Genomic DNA, 22,344 nt, shown 5'->3' on the forward strand with positions numbered 1-22,344 from the left:
GACAACGGGCGTTGCATGGATGAGAGAAACTCATGTAACAATCATAGCAGGGCATTTGCAGATAATAATAAAACGGTGTCTAAGTACAAAGCAATCAATAGGCATGTGTTCCATATATAGTCGTACGTGCTCGCAGTGAGAAACTTGCACAACATCTTTTGTCCTACCAGCCGGTGGCAGCCGGGCCTCAAGGGAATCTACTGGATATTAAGGTACTCCTTTTAATAGAGTACCGGAGAAAAGCATTAACACTCCGTGAACACATGTGATCCTCACATCACTACCATCCCCTCCGGTTGTCCCGATTTCTGTCACTTCGGGGCCATTGGTTCCGGACAGCGACATATGTATACAACTTGCAGGTAAGATCATAAACAAAGAATATCATGATGAAACAATAACATGTTCAGATCTGAGATCATGGCACTCGGGCCCTAGTGACAAGCATTAAGCATAACAAGTTGCAACAATATCATCAAAGTACCAATTACGTGACACTAGGCACTATGCCCTAACAATCTTATGCTATTACATGACCAATCTCATCCAATCCCTACCATCCCCTTCGGCCTACAGCGGGGGAATTACTCACACATGGATGGGGGAAACATGGCTGGTCGATGGAGAGGCGTCGGTGGTGATGATGGCGATGATCTCCTCCAATTCCCCGTCCCGGCGGAGTGCCAGAACGGAGACTTCTGGCGCCTGAGACGGAGTTTCGCGATGTGGCGGCGTTCTGGAGGGTTTCTCGCGACTTCGACTTCTCTCCGTGCGTTTTTAGGTCGAAGGCAATAAGTAGTCCGAAGGAGGGCGTCGGGGGCCGACCGAGGCCGCCACACACTAGGGCCGCGCGGCCCTCCCGGGCCGCGCCGGCCTAGTGTGTGGGGCCCTCGGGCCCCCACCTGGCTTGCCCTTCGGCTCCGCCAATATTCTGGGAAAATAGGACCTTCCGCATAAATTCCGAGGATTTTCCCGAAAGTTGGATTTCTCGCACAAAAACGAGACACTGCACAGCTTCGTCGAAAACAGCGTTAGTCCGCGTTAGTTGCATCCAAAACACACAAATTAGAGGCAAAACAATAGCAAAAGTGTTCGGGAAAGTAGATACGTTTTGGACGTATCAGCGGCGTGGGCGGCGCATCGGACGGAAAGGAGGGAGGAGAGGGCGTGGCCTTGGAGGGCGGTGGAGGCGCGAGGCCGATGCGGCTGATTGCCTTTGTCCGTACCTTGGCGGGCGCGGCGCCCCTCGGCCCGGCCGCCTTGGTCTTCATCCTGCCCGCCTTCTTGGCAGCCGGCGGGGCTTCGGTCGGCGAAGCCGCCGCCGCCGCAGGAGCTTCGAAGAATTGCTTCGGAACCCTCTTCCTCTTCGACGGGATGGTGGCGGAGATCATGGCCGACACGACGCCGGCGTTCGGCGCACCTCCGACGGGGACATCGACCACCGCGGCCGGAGGAGATGCATCGCCGGCGGTAGGCGGCTCTTGCAGACGATCCATGGCAGTGGGATCCGGTCGGGAAGGGCGCGGCGGAGGAGATCGGGCGGCGGCGGAGGCGGTTGGCTTCAGCGAAACCCTTCGCGCGCAGTGGAGTGAGCGATACCGGTTTGGCCCTCTATCCCCGCTTCCACCTCGCACAAGTAGGGGGCGACGACCCGCCCCGTAATCGAAAACAGGAAAAAACGATGCATGCTAGACGGCCGGGTAGAACTGAAACCCGTATATCGACGGTTATTATATGGGTTGCCCCTTTTAAGGGATCTGTTAGACATGCAAAACGGACACGATCTGCACTGCTGAAGTTACTAATAACCGAGCAGGAGTGTGCGCGTCGTGCAGAATATACAAACAGTGCGATGCAGCAAGTTGGACGCACGATCCATGCATCTGCAGTGTGTAAATGTTGATACGAATTGATGGAAGCTGGGGCAGGGGGAGCCCGCGCTGCCGGGTTAACGCACACGTGCAGCCTCCCCCGTATCTCCAGCGCCGGTGCACGGATGGTAGGAGGAAGCCTGTGCTAGTTTTTTTTTTTTTTTTGAATGACAGCAGGAGAGCTGCTATTTTCACTGCAATAGTGGTAAAGATAATACTGTACAAAGGTTAGAAAGGTCGAAGAGTGGCTTTCCTGTAAAAAAGGTCTACAAGGAGATCAACCCGGGTCAAAGGAGGAAGCCTGTGCTAGTTGGCGGGTGTTCCTCGCCGATTGTCTCTCCTGATCGTGCACCGGAAAGACCAGATAGATCAGTGCAGGAGTACTCTCGCTCCGTAGCTGCACTTGGCTAGGTCGTCGGGGTAGAGTATAGCAGCTAGTCCACATTCCGTGTAGTGTCACACCTAAACCTCACTTATATCCTATTTTCGTTTTTGATAAGAATTTTTTAAATTGCACTAAAATGGCTAAAAGCACAGGACTTAGGTGGGTTTCTACTTGGCACCTTAGAGCATCCCCACTCGTTTGGCCTTCCCACGCCGAAATCCGGGGATAATTTCGTCCGGATTGGATGAAAAAATTGCGTGGAGAGGGCCAGTTTCCCAGCAGCGATCCCAGTCGTATCCGTTGATTTAATTTTGAAAAACGTAAACTTGACGAAATATGGCAAAAAACAACTGAATTTAGACTAACTTTAATGATATTTACTATATAGAGGGCAAAGTTCATACATAGAGGCCGAATTCGACTATATTTCGAATTCGGCTAGGGAAATACAACTCTAAATTTTAAAACACGGCGCTCTACATGCCCAAATGGCGGTAGAACACCGTGTAGTCGCCGCCGTCGCCGCCATCATCGTCGGAGTTGTCGTCGTCAAACTGCGGCGGCGCGGCCATCATCGTCGGAGCCATCGTCGTCAAACTGCGGCGGCACGGCCTGGCTGCTGCCCTGACCGGCGTCTCCCCACCGACCACTAGTGCGAGACGGGGACGGCGATGGCTTGTACCAGTCGTCGTCGGAGGCGTCGTCGGAGGCTTCGAGGTCGATGACGGGGACGGCGACGCCGGATGGAGGAGTTGCAGGCCGGCGGTAGCGAGCGACGTCCTCGAGGAGCCTCGCCTGCCGCTCCTCCTCCTCCTTCTTCCACTGCTCCCTCGACTAGGCGCAGGCCTGGTCGAGTGGCATGGAGTTCTCGGCGGGGACGAGGTCCCGGAGGGACCTCGCCATGACGGCCTCGAGGATGGCGGCGTCCTCGGCGCTTTCGGCCTCCTCCACCTTCACCTTCGCTGGCTTGCGCTTCCGCTTGCCGGAGGTGTCGGGTTCGCGCTTGGGGTGGCGCCGTCCTTGTGCCGTCGATGGCTCGCGGATGACGATCCCGCCGCCGCGCGCGCGGTTGCTCGGCGGGGAAGACGGCTCCTTTTTCACCGGCGCCAAGGATGGCGCCGACCTGGAGATCGACCTCGCCGCCGAACCGGACGACGAGGAACTGGCAGCCATGCACCGTGGTTGCCAACTTCCCCTGCGGCGGCTGGCCGATGCCCTCGACAGTGGGGGCATCGTCAGAATGGGGAAGTTGCCGCCCTCGATGTGCTCGAGGACGGCCTCGAGCGTCCGGCCCGACACGCTCCACCACCGCTTGCGTCCGGCGGCGTTGTTGCGCGGAGGCGGAGGCGGCGGGCCATCGTAGGAGGCGAGCTCCTGCTCCCACCGGCGAAGGAAGAAGGAGTTCCACGCCGTCAGGTTGTCGGGGTGGTAGCGCGGCTCGGCGTGGTCCTGGTCCAACAACGTTAGTCGGACCTCCTCGATGGCGGCTTCGAGGTAGCGTCCTTGGGGCGGCGGCGGGATTGGCACGCCGCCCGCACTTAGCCGCCACCCGCCGCCGGGAGGCCTCGTGTCCGGCGGGCAGGGGTACCCGCTCGGTGGAGGAGGTGCCCCTCCCACGCTTGGAGCGACCGGCGAGGGAAGCCGTTGTTGGCGGCGCCGTCTTCGTCGTTGTAGGCCATGGATCTCGTCGAGGTCGAGGGAAGGAAGAGGAAGAGGAAGAGGAAGAGGAAGAGTGGTGCGACGCGCCGCGGCGAGCGGGGTATTTAGGCGAGCCAGGAGCCGACGATTTATTGCCGCGTGGATGCTACGCGTCCGCGGCGAGCTGACCGGCGGCAGCCTTTACCCCGCGCGGAAGACGATGCGTCCGTCGGCCGACCGGCCGGGTCCATCTCTCGCGCGGAAGCCGAAGCGAAAGCGCGGGAGAGAAATCTCGGCGTTTCGCGCGCTTTTGCTTCGTCCGGAGTCCCCGAGCGCGCCTCGGGGGACCGGGGATGGCGTGGGCTCGCCGGATGTATTTAGGCCCAAATCCGGAGAAAAACGAGGAATCGGGGGCGCGATTGGACCGAAATTCACCGTCCGGATGAGAAAAAGGCGCTCGGGGGCCAAGTCGGGGAGACGAGTGGGGATGCTCTTAGCCACCATGTCATGGTTATGGCTACTTATGATTACATTGCATATTTGCATAGCGTTGTGAGTACAATACTTTGGTTTTGCATGGATCTATATACTCCGTCAGTCCCATTAAATTTATTGGGATGTATCTGAATTTAGATAAATCTGATACAATGTCGTCTTTCCCATGGCGCCGTGCAATGTAACCATGGCTCCATAGTGCGGACGTCATGCAAAAGAATTCGATTGTGAATTTTTTAGACTGGTCCATTTTATGTTGAAATTTTAGAAAACGGTCAAATTGTACGTTTGACGATTCGTCTGTCTTCCATACGTGCCCAGACAGACAAGGTGACAGATAGTACTAGTCCTATCGGCGCTATCGCTCACTACAGCGTGGCCATTGTTGGCACTGCATGTCTGCATCCACTATTTGTAGGTCAGGTGTGCGTAGCTAAAATGAAATCATGTAAGATGGCCCGAGGACCAGCCAGCGATCGACACAGGTCGCCAAGGCACGACATATGAACTGCAGCCGTGCATGCGGTGCGTACGACTTGTACCTACATGAACAGAGATCGCCCGCGCTCGTGCGACTGCGACGCTGGACGGGGAACATTCCGATCTGCCCACTGATCCCGGTCGCCATCGCCGCTGCTACCTAACGGCAGCGAACAGCTCGAAACCCGCACGCTCGGCCGGCAGCTGCGTTCATTCATGCAGGTCCGGATCACGAAGTGAGGTTTCCTGAGGCCGACAGCTGCACGATCGATCGCAACTCACAAACAGTTCCGGCCTTGGCATCTTGCCCTAGGATTATATAGCAGATGCTTAGAGCATGTCTAACAGGCCCCGTATTTTTTCGCCCCGTATAACACGAGTAAAGGGCCCTGTATCCGGATTACTGGCTCAAAAGCTTCGGAGCATAGCGAGCCCGTATCCCCACCCGTAAAACAGAACCCGTAAAACAGAATATTCCGTTTTACGGGGTGGGATACGGGCTCGCTAGCTCGTCCGAGTTTTTGGCCCCTCAAAACAGAGGTTTTGCAGGCAAATTTGCACAACAATTTGACATCAAACATAGCACATCCAAAATATGTGATGCATAATTCATAGTTTTAACATCACAACACGATCATAGGCAATGTTCAAGCCACGGAATTCCCAAATGTGATCAACCATCAACGGATCCATCACCACCGGCGCCACCGCTCGCGGAGACTCACCTTGATCACGAGCTTGACGCGCGGCCTTCTTCCTCGCAATGATGTCCGCCTTGGTCTCCTTCCACCACGCCGCTCGATCCTCGTCCATGCCGTCGGTGCGCATCATCATGATTTCCTCTCCTCGGCCAAGAGCTCCTTCATGGCCTTGGCTTCTTTGGCTGCGATCATCTTCATGTCAAGCTCCTTCCTTGCTTGCACCTTGGCAAGCTTCACCACACTCTTCTTGTCGGTGATGATGAGCTTGGTCTCCAACGTCTTCATCGTCAATGCCTCCTTGGACTTCATGAGTTGATCCAACTTCTCTCGGAAGCTAGCCGCTTCAAGTTCTACCTTGACCCTCTCCTTGGCCTTCTTGTTGCCCTCGGGCTTGCCGGTGTTTCTCCCCTCATGTCCTCCGCTTCATCATCCATGGTGATAAGTGCCTCCTTCTTGCACTTTGGCTCGTTGTCCCGCAACTTCCATTTAGGAAGATGTTGAAGGATGGAAAAGCAATGTTCAAATTGAAATTCCTTGTTCTACGAGCCGGCCATGTCCTTGTACCTACCTTGAGCATACTTGGGCTGCACAACAATAGTATGAGGAGATGTTTCCACATCATGAACACATCATCAACACAAGGAAAACTTACGTAGTCCTCCGGCACGCATCCACTAGGAGGGTTGTCGGCCACTTGATCCATGGCGACACTCCAACGAGAACAAGCCGGCTTGATGATGTTCCATCGGCCTTCAAGGGAGCGGTAGGATCCGTCCGCCATGCTCTTCGTGCGAGGCTTCGGCTGGTGGTATTGATCCTCAATGCGCTGCCAATAGCGCTTGCCGCCTTGGTCCACTCCGGTGCACGCATCCATCCCCACCTTGCTCCAAGCACGGACCAAGATGACGTCCTCGATCTCGCCGTAGTTCGCCGTGCGTGGCTTCGGCGTCGACGAAGAACCGGCGGCAGCGGATCAACCTCAACCACCTCCTCGTCACCCTCATCCTCCTCCTCATCATCAAAGTCTTCAACATTGCACTCCCCATCGAATGCACCGATACCGGCGTCCAAATTCACCGCGGAATCGTTGAGCATGTCCAAGTACGATGTTGTGGACTCAACATCGAACACCTTGTCTACGTCGATGGTGGTTGGCGGCGCGCGGGCGGCGCGGGCACCGCAACGGCCGGAACGGACGGAGGAGGGGTCGTGACCTTGGAGGCCGGCGGAGGCGCGAGGCCGATCGCGGCCGATTGCCTTGGTCCGCACCTTGGCCGGCGCCACGCCTCCGGCCGGCGGCCTTGGTCTTCACCCGGCCCGTCTTCTTGGCGGCCGGCGGCGCCCGCCGGTGGATCGGCGGCCGCCGCCGGTGCTTCGAAGAATTGCTCGGGATCCTCTTCCTCTTCGACGGGATGGTGGAGGCGATCATGGCGGACACGACGCCGGCGGCCGGCGGACCTCCGACGGGGACATCAACCACCGCGCCCGAAGGAGGTGTACCGCGCCGGCGGTAGGCGGCTCTTGCGGACGGTCCATGGCGGCCGGATCCGGCCGGGAATGGCGCGGGGAGGAGATCGGGCGGCGGCGGCGGCGGTTGGCTTCGGCGAAATGCTTCCCGCGTCGTGGAGTGGACGATGCCGGTTTCGCCCACTATCCCCGCTCCCACCCCGCACAAGTAGGGGCGAGGACCCGCCCCGTACTCGAAAACAGCAAAAAACGATTCGGGGGCCGTTTTTACGGGGCGTGCTAGACGGCCGGGTAGAGCCGAAACCCTCAAACCGGCGGTTATTATACGGGTTTGCCCCTTTTACGGGGTCTGTTAGACCTGCTCTTAGCATATATATATGTGGGCCGGCACTCACTGCATGGCAAACCGAGTGAAGAAATTTCAACTCTCGACAAGCTCTAGTCTATTTATTTTACTGTTTGCCCCTGCTTAGTTATTGACACGTGAATAATTGCTAGATTCAGAAGGCGTATTTTTGTACTGCCATATTTGTGGATGAGTGGATCCATCCATTTTAGCAGCCATATGCGTTCGACTCTCTTTCTCTGTCTGAAATGGGCCCCGGCCTTCTCCTGTACTACTCCGCAGTAGACCCAGGATAAGTCGCTGGGCCTCCAGACGTCACCCATCAGCAAAGCCCGGCAAGAATAAACATTCGCTCCCAGTATGTCAATGCCGAATCTTGAAAGGACACACATTAGCTCATGTCTTGTCACCCACACGACGCCAATGATTCTACTCCATTCTGCAGCACAATTTCGTGCTGGGGATTCATGCACGATGCCGTGAAACTTTACGAAATGCTCCAAGGGTAACAGGATCCACCATTATGCAACAAAAAACGAAGCAACACAAGAGAAACATAATTGGCATCCCGATTTACCTACTATCAGAGAAGGATATTTCCTAAATACTAAAAATGAATTGCCAGCTTTAAAAAAATTGTGCCTGTATTATGTTCTTGCAAAGAAATACTGTAGACGGTGTTCACCAGGTGATTTAGAAGGACCAGCTGGTCCTTCTACTCAGTAAAAAAGAGTAGTTAGATGCTTACCTCATACAGGGAAATGAACTTCTTTTCTACTTGGTTTAGTTTCCCGTGAGCAAGTTCCACTCAAGTATGATGTCAACAGTGTGGTTGATTCGCTAAAAATGACTCAGTCACTGATTTAAAAAACCAATGAGTCTGCCAGAAAGGAGTAGTAGGGTTCCCAATGAGCATTTGTAGCGTCAGCTATGAAGTCACCAGTCTGCCGCATAGAATGCTTCTAAACTGGAACAAACAATAGTTCAATATGGTACATATGTGATGCATCTTGTTATTAAATCTGCCGTTTTGAAGCATATGAATATAAAGTGTGCATCTCAATAGAACATCTGAATAGACGTGTTCGGCCAACTGCCATTATCACCACTACAGAACTAATAAGCCTCTGAAGAACCTGCTATAGCCTGGAACTCATTTAACAAGTGATCGGTAGCACTATGAAACACACACATAGCTCCACAACTAACAGATGGGCGCACATGAATATATGTTCAGAAATGTGGATTGACCTGAAGTTGATCCTAATTGCTAGGTCATAACTAGAAACACGGGGTAGCACAAGAACGAGATACTTTCGGGCGCTGTCTACGTACTTGAAGCACCTTCAACACAAGTTTGACGGAAAAAGAGCACTGCAATAGATATATTGGCTGAACAGTCTTCCATTTTTCTAGACCATTAATCCATAAAGGGTTACAGTATATTTTATGCACAAATCTATGCCTCTGTATGATCTAGTAATATGACACTGCTATGTGGGAACTCAAGGCGCAGGCAAGCCGTCATCTGCAAAATCGTCCTTATTCGGATTAGGGATTACTACTTACTACCTCCGTTCCACAATATAAGCTGTTTTAGCAAACTATTTTGGCTTCCTATAACGGGTTATATTATGGAACGGAGTGATACTATTCAAGACAAAGATCTCGTGAATATGAAAAATGAATTGCTACTGCTTCTAAAAAAAACTATGGGGGATGTATTATGTTTTTGCTAAGAAATACTGTAAATTGTGTTCGTCAGGTGACTTCGAAGGATCAGCAGGTCATTCTAGTCAATAAAAAATAGAGTAGTTGTATACTTACCTCATCCAGGGAAATCGCGTACTTTCTATTTGGTTTAGTTTCCCTCGATCAACTCCCATTCAGCTATGATGTCAACAGTGTGATTGGTTCACTAATAGTGAGTCAGTCAGAAAGGAGTAGTTGAGTCTCCAATGAGCATTTGTAACATCGGCTATGAGGTCACCAGTCTGTCTCATAAAATGCTTCTAGAATGGAACAAACAATAGTTCAACATGATACATATGTGATGCATTTTGTTATTAAAACTGCCGATTTTCTCTTTCAAAGTACGAATATAAAGTGTATCTGAATAGAACATCTAAATAGACATGGTCGGTGAACTGCCATTACCACCACCACACAGCTAATAAGCCTCTGAAGAACCTGTTAAGGCTTGGAACTCATTTAACAAGTAAACGAAAGCACTATGAAAGCACACACATAGGTGCCAATACTTGTGTTTCTTTTTACAGTACACCATATGTTTGTCTCCGTGCCCAAATTAACATTTTGTAGTACCATGCTTTTTTAGAACTGTTTGGAGTGTGCAAGTTCAATTACAAACTCAAGGTCTCACGGATGGGTGTACATGAATATATGTTCACAAAATGTGCATTGACCTGATGTTCATCCTAATTGCTAGGTCATAAGTAGAAAGACAGGCTAGCAAAACAACAGAAACTTTCAGGACGCGGTCTCTGCATTGAAGCACATCTTCAGTACAAGTTTGAGGGGAACAAAAGCATTGCAGTAGACATGTTGGTTGAACAGGCTTACAATTTTCTTGACCATTAATCTATACAGAGTTACAGTACACTTCATGTACAAATCTATGTCTCTGTATGATCTAGTATTTGATCTAAGACAACAAACTATGAATCTACACACACTGTCTAATCGACTAATCTAGCATTTGATCTAAGAGGACAACAACATAGGGCATGAAAAAATAACTTGAGAGTACTTACATGATATGGAAGCTAAGCTATCAGTGCGGCGGGTTCAAGGTGGTGCCATTGCTCTGCAAGATTAGCAACCTAACCTGGGAACCATCCAAGGTGACATCCGTGGTATCCACGACGCGAGACCTCTTGAAGAGAGCGGCGACGGCGGCGGGGTCCAGCTGCCGGTCCACAGCGAGCGCGATGGCGCCGCCTAGACGAACGGAGCGCTCTGCCTCGGCGGCGAGGCGAGACGGGAAGAGCGCGCCGGAGAACCCCGCCGGGTCGTCGGAGAAGACGAGGTCGAAGGCGCCGTCGGGGAAGGGGAGGCGGTGGGGGTCGGCGCGACGGACGAGCGGCGGGAAGTCGACGAGGTCGATCCCCGTTACCGCGGTGACTCCCGCGGCGTTGAGCGCGTCGACGGCGTTGCCGGCGCCGGCGGCGAGGCAGAGGACGCGGGAGGAGCCGGCGAGGAGGCGGAGGCGGCGGAGCGGGGGGAAGACGGAGGCGGCCAGCGAGGCGGAGCGGCGGCGCCAGCGGGAGGAGGAGCGGAGCTTAGCGAGCCGGCGGTCTGGCGGGAGGACGCGGCGCGAGGCGGCATCGCAGGAGGTGCGCGGGAAGGGGGCGAGGGAGAGGGTGAGTGGCTCCGGCGCGGGGAAGCAGGAGCTGTGGCGGAAGAGGTATGCGAGGCAGAGCGTGGCCGCAGCGGCGAGTGCGATGGGGACGCGGCGAGCCAGCCGCTGGACTCGCCGGTCCATCGCCGGCGGCGAGTGCGCGGTGGAACCGGACATTGGGTCAGTCGTTTGGATCGTGTTTATCACGGGCTGATCGGATTTGGGTTTTGCGAATCAATAAGGAAAATACTTGTGTTCCCCCGGGGGATCGTGGTCTAGCGATCGTCCTCCTCGGTTAAGCGCCGCGTGTCCTTGGCAGGCCCACCTTATCTTCTCCCTGAACTGCACGTATCCTTTCCTTCTGCCTTCTCGTTTCTTCTCTGATGGGAGCAGAGACCGACGATGCTCCAGCTCCACCCACAGACCCGCTCGCTCCACCTTCTCTGCTACCTACTCCGCCTCCGTACTCGCTCGAGCGAGGCGCTGCCGTAGTTCCTATATCGCCGGAGCGCCGCCGCAACGCCGTCGTCCCTCCGCCCCGTCTCGCATCTCGTTTTCCCCAACTGCTCCCATGGGGTCGCGGCCGTCTTCGGCGACCTCTGCCCCGGCCCGAATTTTCGGCGACTCGCTCCGCACCCTGCCTAGACGGCCGCCACTGGATTCCAAGGATGCGGGCTCGACCGCCTCAACGGGGGTCGCCGGAAGTCAGCGCGGGCGTCACGGCTGCCGATATAGAGCTTCCCTCGGCAGCGGCCGTTGCTGCTGTCCGCGCCGGCCGTTGCTGCTAGCGGAGCCCGCCGTTGCTGCCATCGCGCTCGCCGCTGCTATCGGAGGCGCCCACCATTAGTGCCATCCGCGCCCGTTGCTGCCGGGCGCTACAAACTTCAGTCGTTGTTGCTACGAAATCCGGCCACCGTTGCTGCGAAGGTCGGCAGCTGGTGCTACAAAGGACGGGCAGCGCGGCTACATGGAGTAGGCGGCGCTGCTGCAAAGGGCCGGCAGCGCTGCTACATGGAGCGGGCGGCGCGGCTACATGGAGCCAGCGGCGCTGCTGCAAAGGGCCGGCGGCTCCGACTACATGGAGCATGCGGCGCTGCTGCAAAGGGCCGGCCGCGCTGCTACATGGAGCCGCCGACGCTGCTACGACGGGTCGGAGGTGCTGCTACATGGAGCTGGCATTGCTGCTGTGAAGGTCGGCCGCCGGCCGCCGATGCTACGACGGGCGGACGGAGCTGCTACATGGAGCTGGTGGAGCTGCTGCGAAGGTTGGCCGCCGATGCTTCAACGGCGGTCGGGCGGCGCTGCTGCGACGGCCGCCGGTGCACATGGAGCGGGGCGGTGATGCGACGCCATGTCGTCGGAACGTCAAGAGAGTACGGGTGGGTTTTTTTCCCGAGCCAGCGAGAGAAGAGAGAGATGAAAGCGACGTGAGAGAAAGCCACATCAACTGGGTCCACCTAGATGAAAAGGAAAGCCAGGTTTGACCGGTAGCAGATCGAACGGATCCCTCGCCTCAATCGGACGGATGCGGACCCGGGGGATCGGAAATCTAATCCCCCGGGGGACGCTTAGCACTTTCCAATCAATAAAGATCCATAGATCACCGCCCTCTTTAGTATCATCATACAGTTTTTTTTAGTCCGTTTGGAAAAAAAATAGAGTTATCTTTTTTTCTTACTCACTCGTAATCGGTTTAGCACGCGCGCACGTAATTTAAGTTAAAATTTAACCATTAATTCCATAAATAAAAATTACGAGTCTACAAAATTCATAACGTTAAATTTGTATTCAAAATCTAATAGAACTAACCTACTAATAGTTGCAAAAGTTTATTTAAGTTACACTTTAGTGTGCAGCAATCATATGAATATCGCACAAGGGCCCCTCGGTTACGGCGGAATTCGGAGTTTTCCGAAATTCATCTCTGCAAGACTCAATTCAAAGATTACCCGGCATGGCATGATGATGACGCTAAACAAATAAAAAAAGTTACAACATGTAAGTTGTAGAAACATTCCTGCTTATAACTTTTCACCTATTAAACTTCAATATCTGAGTTCATATGCAATCGGAATCGCCCAGTCACTGAAGACCTAAAACTGCACCACGGGAGCCCAAAAGTGGATGACGAAATTGACTTCGACTTTCTCCATAGTTGATGGGTTCGACCATATGTCGGTTCTATAGACTCGTGGGGAAGGAGAGAAGGTCGAGGGAGCTTTAAGAGTGTCCGAGAGCCCTTGGATCAAATGGACTTAGATTACATGGTCAAGGTGCGATGGAAAAGTCTATACAAAAGATTAAACCCTAATTTTGGAGCAGACCAATCATTCCACGAATTTGCCTCTCCATTGGCTGCCTTTTACAAGGGGAAGGACTCATCTACAATACCAAGGAAGTTCAATCAAGAAGGAGAAAAATGGTGGTGCTCCCATAGGGGCCGGCCACCGCCGATGCCGTGCCCCCTCGTCATGGTCGCCTCTCCTCCTTAGAGAGGCAATTCTCCATCGACATCTCCATCTCCCCACTTTAATATCTGTGAAAACATGATGTGTGATGCTATATATTATTTCAATTTGATGTTAATATGTTGTCTTTATAAAAAAAACTATGAAAGGCTCCAATTTCACCTATTGATATGTTCTTCCAATGTGTCCATGCATGAACAATAAAGAACACGGTTTCTGTGTCATGTCATTCTGACCCTTTCTGAGCTACATATAACCAACCTAAAACTACTCTCTGGACAATATATATTGTTACAGTTACATGCATTCCTAACAGAAGTTTTAGACTTTAGTCACTATAAATAGCAAAATTAGGGAAATTGCAGTAAGGGATGCTCTTAGTTTGGTGCCCAGGCAGTGGTGAAGACGGCGGCATGGCCCTTCCACGTGAGCACCAGCATGTCCTCCTCCCGCTTCACGCCCCACCCGGTGGCGTGCTCGCTCAGCAGCTGCCGGACCTCCTCCACCTCGCCGTCGCCGAACCCCACGACGGCGAACCCTCTCCGCCGCATCCTGTCCGCGAGCCTGGCGCCGGACTCGGACCGCTCGCCGTCGTCGGCGCCCACGACGCTCTCGATCTTCTGGCCGACGGCCGCCTCGTGCTCCAGCCACCTGGGGCTGTCCCTGGGCGCGGAGGTGTCGAGCGCGTCGAAGAGGATCCAGTGGAAGCTGAAGCAGCCGGTGATGCGCGCCGCCAGGCTCGGCGAGTCCAGGTCGGCGTCCTCGTCGGTCACGGTGACCAGGCACGGGCCCAGCGCCCGGACCGCGTCCAGGAACTCGTCCCTCGACCCCGGCGCGACGTGGCGGAGCCAGCTCTGGCAGTTCACCACGAGCGCCTCGCCGTCCCTTAGCCCCAGCGCCGGCGGGTCGGATAGGACGGAGGCGAGGAGCTCCTGGCTAAGCGTCAACGGCTTTGCGGGAGCTGAAGATGGCGTGTTCGTACTATTATTATTATTGTCGACGACGTTGAACTCCAGCTGCACGCCCTTGGACTTGGCGAAGTTGGCCAGCCGGAGGCCGAGCTCCTCGTCGGACACGCCGACCAGTGGCGGCCCGGCGGGGCGGACGGACGGCACGGTGATGCGGAGCGCCGGAGGGCCACCGGGCCGCTTGGACAGAGCGTCGATGAGCGTGGGCCACTGCATGCAGCGCGTGGCGCCGAGGTCGACGACGTGCACGGCGTCCCTGCCGGTGACGGCGCGTAGGATGGCGCCGTTGGAGGCCGTGAAGCCGAATCGGTGCCAGGGCGTCAGGTCCACGTAGTCGGCCAGCTCCGTGACGGACATGGCCCGTCGTCCTAGCAGCGGCGCCGCCATACTCCCGGCGCCGCGAGGGGAGCCGCACGTCCGGCAGGCGCGCGCGACGAGGCCGCGGAGCAGCGACGAGGTGAGCCGCTGGTTGGGGTCACCCTGCGAGGAGGCGATGTTGTTGAGCACCCACATGGCCTGCTGCGCCAGCGTCACGTCGTTGGACTCCAGCGCGGCGGCGCAGTGGAGGAGCAGCTGCTGAATCCGAGGGCCGTCGACGAGCGCGCCGGAGAAGCACAGCGAGCTCTGCACCCTGACCGGCCCGCTGCTTCGTATCTCCTGCTCCATACTGACGTGGCCTCGTGCTCTAGTGACACACTGACACTAGCATGTACAGTACATGATTTTGGGTCAAGGGGCTGCTAGGATGGGTACACTTGTCTGCCTACGATTAGGCTGCTAGCATCATTTTGTGGTAGCTAGTAGAGTTTTGACCTTCGATCAGGAGGTGGGAAAGAAGGCAATCCCTCGAAAGCTAATTGCTAACGGAGGAGGTCATTATTGTAGGTTGTTTTGGTTTGCTTGTTGGAGTGGCTTGGTCTATATATAGGATCGCTGTGAATTGTGAAAAGATCCTCTCTTCGTTTTCATGGAGAGGAATTCGGTCACATTCTTGACTCTTTCCATGGGTGAAAGGACAATATGGTAGTATCTTATTTCCTAACGCCTTCATTTGTCTGATTGTGCCTGAGTCGTGATTAGAATATGAAGTTTGGAGACAAATTATTGTTTCCAAACTCTTCCAAACAATTCCCTCTTCCAAAACTTCTTCTCAACAATTTTCTCTTTTCAAAAATTGTTGTCAACAATTCCTCGCTCAGAAAATTACGGTTTTGACGATTTTCTACTAATGGGTTGTCTGGCCAAAGCTTCTTGGGTAAGTAAGATTGGAAAAGGCTAGGACTTAGGTTTGCCAAACTTGTTAGGCGTGGTAAAGGTAACCTTCGGACAAACACGTCCTATACTACTACCTCTGTTTATCTGTCGAACACTCTACAGCAAAGCACATATACACGAAGCCGTGAGGCATGGAGTATCAAGTTCAGGCTTCAGAGACGTATCTTTCGTCAGGCATCTTGTTCATACGAGCCAGCTTGATTAGCAACTGCATTACGTTGGGTTGGCGTAATATTCGCTAACTGCGGCGCTTAAACAAGATAAATTAAGGCCAACGAGAAGGCGACCAGGGAAGCAGCCATGGCCGTCCGGACTCTCTTGTCCGTCAGATAACGGGGCCAAAGTTCAGACCAAAATATACATCGGTTTTGTCACTCTCTGCGCTCCATTTTCTATCTCACAGAGGCGGACCGTCCTAGATCATACCAAGCAGGCAGGAGAACAATCCACGTGTGGGAGCATCTGATGGGGAATTAAGAAGCTATTGATGTCACTCTCGGGACAAAATTAGGGGCATGTTTGTTTCCCTGATTTGGCGTATCGTTGTATTATCTCGTTGATTTTGATGAACGGTAGGTCGGAGAAGGAAGCAAAGGGCCGTGCGATTATTACGCCAACCCATGCGTAATCTAATCTGTCACTTGTCAGTCAATATTTGTCGAAGAAACCGCACAGCAAACTACCGAAACGATCATGGTATTTGTAACTTAGCGAAAAATCATACTCCCTCAGGAGACCCTCCCTCAGTCTATAAAAAGTTTTCAGCGATTTATCTACATTTAGATGTATGTATACACTAAAGAGTATCTAGATACGTTTAAATTTAAACAAAACTTGCAACATTTTGTTATGAACAGAGATAATATATGAGTTCTGCGAAACAGTAAGAAAATTCATACACATTGAGGAGAGGTGAACACATCCACAAGCAAAGTTATGGGAAAAGAATAAGCCCATTTACATTCTTTTTCATAAAGGACAACATTATATAGTGTCAAAAGTAAGGTGACACGGGCTACATCTGGCGCCTCTGCAACGATACAATGTAAGAGCAGTTGAGACATTGTGGACGCACACAACCAAATTACTAAAAAAATGCCCCACTTGTATCAAGAAATAATATTTACTGCTGCTCTAAGTAGCAGTTTTTTAGAAACGAAGGCATAAGTCACGACATCTAGATCGATTGATGCATACAACCTTTTATTTTCTTATTGAAAGAGGTTTAGTTTACAAACCATTACATCATGGGTCAAACATGGTTGTGTATCAACCATATGAAAATAAAAAATAGCATGAAGTAACTCTGCAGCATCATGTGAATCTAAAATCAATACCGAGCAACCATCTCCAGTCGGTTGCACCTAGTAGCTAAATCCCTGTGCTTCTCTATTGGTTCTAGATAGAACCACGTACGGATCATATGAGTAGCCAGAGGTATAACCTGAAAGAAATAGATTTTGACTTGTTAAAAGTGTAACAATTTCTCAAAGTAAAGCGCAAACACCCACTCGGATCTGCACTTAATCTTTTTAGCAACTCCCCCTAGCCAATTATCGAAAATATTTGTAATATTGTTTGAACGGATAATATTGAAAGACATATGTACATTCTGCCATACCACTTTTCCTAGTGGACAATCTAATAATAAATGTTGTATTGTTTCATCTTAATTACAAAAACACCATTTCTTACTTCTAGACAAAATTATTTTAGCCGAGTTATCATTTGTGAGAAATACTCGGCGATGCAGGAACCACGTGAAAATCTTATTTTCAGTGGTACTTTCATTTTCCATATGTATTAGTTGATTTTTATGTGGTAAATTTATTTTTATATGTATTTTCTTGGAAACATCATATGATCATTCATATAGTCAAGGTATAGATATTTGACTATAAACAAGCCTCACGTTGTTAGCTTCCAAACAAAATTATCATGTTGTATGGTTAGCAGAACCGATATCAAATGTAACACTTAATGTGTCCACCTATCTGCCGCATTGCTCGTGAGTGCATCTCTAAAACTTATATTGAAAGACACTTAGCGATGACACTAGCCACACAAACTTTTTCTCTTTGAAATATATTATATAGATATGGATATTGAGATGCTAGTGAAGTCCCTAACCACGTGTCCTCCCATAACCAAGTACTCTCTCTATATCCTACACTGAAAGAACCACGAGAAATGTTCTTCAAAATCAAAAATTTCGAATTAAACCATTGCACTAGTGCAAAATTAGCAGCCACACGGCTAAAAACAGGTGTCACACACGGGTTTAAAAACTATAAGTAAGTATTACTACAAATTTGAGGAATTTAAACACTAAACAACATATTACGAAAATAATATAAGATTTGGCGAAAATAAAAAAGTTCCTATAAAATTTTGCAGCTTTACAGAATTTATTTATCTTTTCAAATTTTATGGTCTCTAAATTATTATCCATTTGAAAATTTCCAAGATATAGGAAATACATCCTAGTAGGGGGTGTAGTTACTCTCATGTCTCACACAGTAGCATGTATGCTACTTTATCACTTTCAATATACATACATTACTTATGTTAGTGTTGTGGGTCTTTATGGGTGTACCATCGACAGTGGCTAGATCCGACAAACACGGGTGGTCCATAGACCGAGATGGTGCCAAATGGCCCATCGGACGGCCCAGTTGTTGTTGATCAAGATGGAGGAATTCCAGCCCAGGAATAAGGAGCCGGATCCACCAACCTGCTCTGGAAGTCGGAACTGACCTGGCCCATCAGGGGTAGCCGGATCCAGTACAGCGTATAAGGAAAGGTGGATCCTTGATGTGCACGGCAATGTAATATTCCGTAGTTAGGCGACTTGTATTCCGGTTAGGACTCTCCGTGTAAACCCTAGATCCTGGCGCATTTATAAGCTGGATCCCAAGAGCCCTAGAGGCACAACCACAACTCATTGTAACAACGCGAAAGCGCCCAGATAATTCCATACAAGCATCAGTAGGCCCTCTTATCGAGCAGGTGTTCTGAAGCTAGGTAAATCGCGTACCACCATCCCAAAGACTCTCCGCCCGATGGCCCCTGCTTCTTCTTCCCTCCATGAGGATCCCTTCTCTGGAGTACCGTCGAATAGGCAACGATAGTTAGATTTTAGAAAGCGAACTGCATGAAAATATCATGTGTTTCAATAGTTTTTAGTATATTTCAAAAATACCATCATATATGTACATACAAAATAGTATTTCCAAATATATTGTATATACTACCTGAAAACAATAGTGTGTAAGTGCAGCTACATCTAGTAATACCGTAATAGAATAAAATCGTGCAATTAATATTCTAACACTTTTTATGTCGTTTCCTATTTTTTCCCCAAATTACATATTTTTTGTTTGATAAACGGCACCAATGAGTGTGAAACATCCTCCATGTCACCATGATAATTGTCTTTAGTCAATTGAGGGATCAATTAATTTATACAACTTTCGGGAGAAATAAAGGGAGAGTTTCCACTAGAATATTTATTATTAAAAAAGATATGTACAATTAGTGTAGGAATTACATAAAATGCTAGAAAATATATAAAAACAGAATCATGCTTAGCAACCTTTAAATGGTTAAGAGTTATTTCTCTTCATCTTGTGGCCAACCATGGGTAGCTCTTTCAAAAGTTGTTTTCCACCTTTGAAAGGAAAGGTTTCGATTCTTCAAAATGTTATCGCTTTCGATTATCCAGTTGCTCCAGGAGGCAAGTATAATAACTTCCATAGATGAAATAAAGTTTAGCTTTAGTTTAACATCTTCAACAACCTCTAGGGTTGACAAGTTTCCAGATCTCTATGGGCAAACAAAATCTAGCAAGTGGAGGCAAAGAAGGAGCCCCAAAATAAGTCGAACACTTTTTTCCTATTGACAAGGGATAGTGGCACAATTTATAGATGAGACAGAAAAGTTCTTTCTCCTTGTATTTAGCATGTCATGTATAAGGATTCAGAAGAAGACCTTATGTTTCGATCAATAAGAGCTTTTCCAAACCGAGATAAATGTGGAGCTAGGTTCATGCTTACAACATTCCATGGGTCTATAGGCCTTTTGTGATGAATAAAATGTGATCCCCAAATTTATATAAGACCAAACATCAAAATTTAATTCTTGAACTATTTCCATTCCTTGGTCACATAGTATTTCCATTTGAAAGGATCCTTGATAATCTTGCTCAAAAAAAAAAATATCGTCAAAAAAACATGATTTACATCTCACGGAACTTTGAAGCTCACGCTTTTAGAAAATATTACAAATGATGGAATTCAAAAAAAGGCATGAATAACGTGAAAGGTATGGCTAAATTAGAGTTTTGTTCCCATCCCCTAAGTTACTTCCCACGATTGATATGTAAGTATAAAAAATCAATTTTATCTCCACCATAAATATCCAATCATTTGCACATCAGGAGAACATTGTTGAAGAAGTTGCGAAGATTTCTTAGAAGAGCCTTATTTTGGATGGTTATGTTTAGAACTCCTAGGCCTTCTTGTTTTGTGGGACCATGCAACTAATGTTGGTAGATTATGTTGAGAACAATGGACCATGCAACTAATGTCGTTCCCTTATCTAGAGAAATGTCTTATGTACTTTATGATCTGCTCTTTTATAATGGTTGGGATATCAGAACAAGGAAGTAAGAATATATTATATACTCCCTCCGTCCCGAAAAAAAGCTGCGCGAGGGAGAATTTTTTTGAACTGTCGACCATTTTACAGAAAACCCCTTTACACTTTGAAATCAGCCCAACAAACTCCCAACAATCAGTGCACGGAAATAACGCACGCAATCAGCGCCCGCGCGCATGATCCGGCCGTGATCCACCAGCGATCCGGCCGCGATCCGCGCTGCACGCTCGCCGGCCCCCCTGCATCAGCTCGCCGGCGCCCTCCCCTAGCTCGCCGGACCCCTCCACTAACTCGCCGGCGCCCTCCACGAGCTCGTCGGTGCCCTCCACCAGCCACCGCGAGCAGCTCCACCTCCGGCGGCCGTCTGCCGCTCTACTCGCCGTCGGAGGGGCCGCCGCGACCACGTGCAGCGGCCGCTGTGAGCAGCTCCATCTCCGGCCGTCGTCCGCCGCGACCACGCGCAGGGGCCGCTATGAGCAGCTCCATCTCCAGCCACCGTCCGCCGCTCCGCCCTCCGTCTGAGGAGCCGCCGCGACCACACGCAGGTGCCGCCGTGAGCAGCTCCACCTCCGGCCGCCGTCCACTCACAGCGTCCTCCGTGCGCTCGCTGTAGCTTCAACGAACGTGGAGGCCATAGTTCTCCACCTCCTCGCCATCCGCCGCTCTTAGCCGAGGGCGTCCACTCCTCCGCCCCTATCCACGTCTGGCGAGTGCGTCGCCAAAAGAAGAAGGCAGCAGCTGCTGCAACTCCAGTCAATTTGTCGGTGAAGGAAAGGTACCTACAATTCCCACCAAACTTGGAAATAGTTGTCATCAGAGATTATCTGGGTGATTACTTTCCGTATGTACAGACTCAGTAATGGTAAGAAGCATTACCTGACATGCTGAAACATGACTCAATCCATTAGTGTTGGTCTTCTGCTCGTCCACATGATCACCTTCCCTGGCAACCTAGACAACATTTACCTCGTGCAAATTTGGGTGATTATAGTTTCCTTATTTACCTCATGGTGTTTCACAGAAATATAGATGGTGGCAAGAAATCCTGGTGTATCATGCAAATTTGGCTGATTATAGTTTCCTTATTTACCTCATGGTGTTTCACAGATATATAGATGGTGGCAAGAAATCCCGGTGATATCATGCAAATTTGGGTGATTATAGTTTCCTTATTTACCTCATGGTGCACAGAAATATAGATGGTGGCAAGCAATCCCAGAGATATTACAACAAGATGAGTCACTTTAATTCAGTCGCTTTTGACTGAATATTACAACAAGCAAACAAGAAAGGGTGTTGCAATACAATCCTAACTCTGCTATCTTAATATTCAGTCGCAGCAACAGCTCGCAAACAAAATTCACAAAATTCCCAAGCTACTGCCACTTACTCCAGAGAAATTAAGGATCAGCGCCACCACCAAATACCAGCTGCGTACAACTATAGCTAAACCATCACCGTCTATTAGTGGAGGCAGCAGCGCTGCTTGAGGGAAGCGGCAGCGTTGGACGGAGGAGGGAGGGGCAGCGGCGTGGGAACTCACCGAAGACAAAGATGAGGATGTCGAAAGGGGGACTGGGGTTGGGCCGGCTCGGCATCCTTCCTCTCCTCTCGCCGCGGGGGCTGGAAGCCGTGGATGCCGCCGACCCCAAATCTCCCAAGAATCGATTTTGGTTCCAAAATCCAACCTTGCTGGAGCCTGGGCTAGGGTTTGTGGTGGGGGACTACGGATTTGAGCTGCCACGCCATGGGATCGAGGGAGGAGGATGATTTTTTACGGGGAGGTGGCCGCGCGGCGCCAGGAGACCCTCGGGATCGGCCGGCGACGGTGGCGGGCGGAATGGGGAGAAGTTGGTCGTGCGGGAGTCGGGGGACAGGGAAAGAGACGGGATGGACTTTTTCAGGTGAAATAGTGCAGGGGGGTTTTCGTAAAATTACCAGCGCGCAGCTTTTTACGGGACGGAGGGAGTAGTAGTGGGGAAGACTTAGGTAGGATCACCCTTTAGATAGGATCTATGAGAACAATTTTTTTGAAGCATAAAACATGTTCAAAATATTATGAAAAAAATGACAACGCACATATATGTTACATATGCAAGACCAAAAAATTGCAGCTTCAAATTCGACATATACTTAGAGAACCAAAAAAGACAAATTTAGGTGTGAATAGTGTGAACTAGAATTCAATCAGGTATGACACTATTCATAGTCAGATTTGTCTTTTTTGTTT

General features: G+C 50.7%; 2 protein-coding genes across 2 annotated transcripts; both read right to left on the minus strand.

The window, feature by feature from the left end:
* Positions 1–10,096: 10,096 nt before the first annotated feature.
* Positions 10,097–10,921, minus strand: LOC124706592. Its single transcript, XM_047238252.1, has one exon. It carries the CDS (start codon positions 10,919–10,921, stop codon positions 10,178–10,180), a length of 744 nt encoding a protein of 247 aa, XP_047094208.1. The 3' UTR covers positions 10,097–10,177.
* A 2,668-nt stretch (positions 10,922–13,589) lies between these two features.
* LOC124648482 (scarecrow-like protein 32) lies at positions 13,590–14,846 on the minus strand. Its single transcript, XM_047188243.1, has one exon. The coding sequence runs from the start codon at positions 14,844–14,846 to the stop codon at positions 13,590–13,592; it is 1,257 nt and encodes a 418-aa protein (XP_047044199.1).
* Positions 14,847–22,344: the final 7,498 nt, after the last annotated feature.

The sequence above is a fragment of the Lolium rigidum genome, chromosome 4 (assembly GCF_022539505.1).
Source record: "Lolium rigidum isolate FL_2022 chromosome 4, APGP_CSIRO_Lrig_0.1, whole genome shotgun sequence".
NCBI classification, from domain to species: Eukaryota; Viridiplantae; Streptophyta; class Magnoliopsida; order Poales; family Poaceae; genus Lolium; species Lolium rigidum.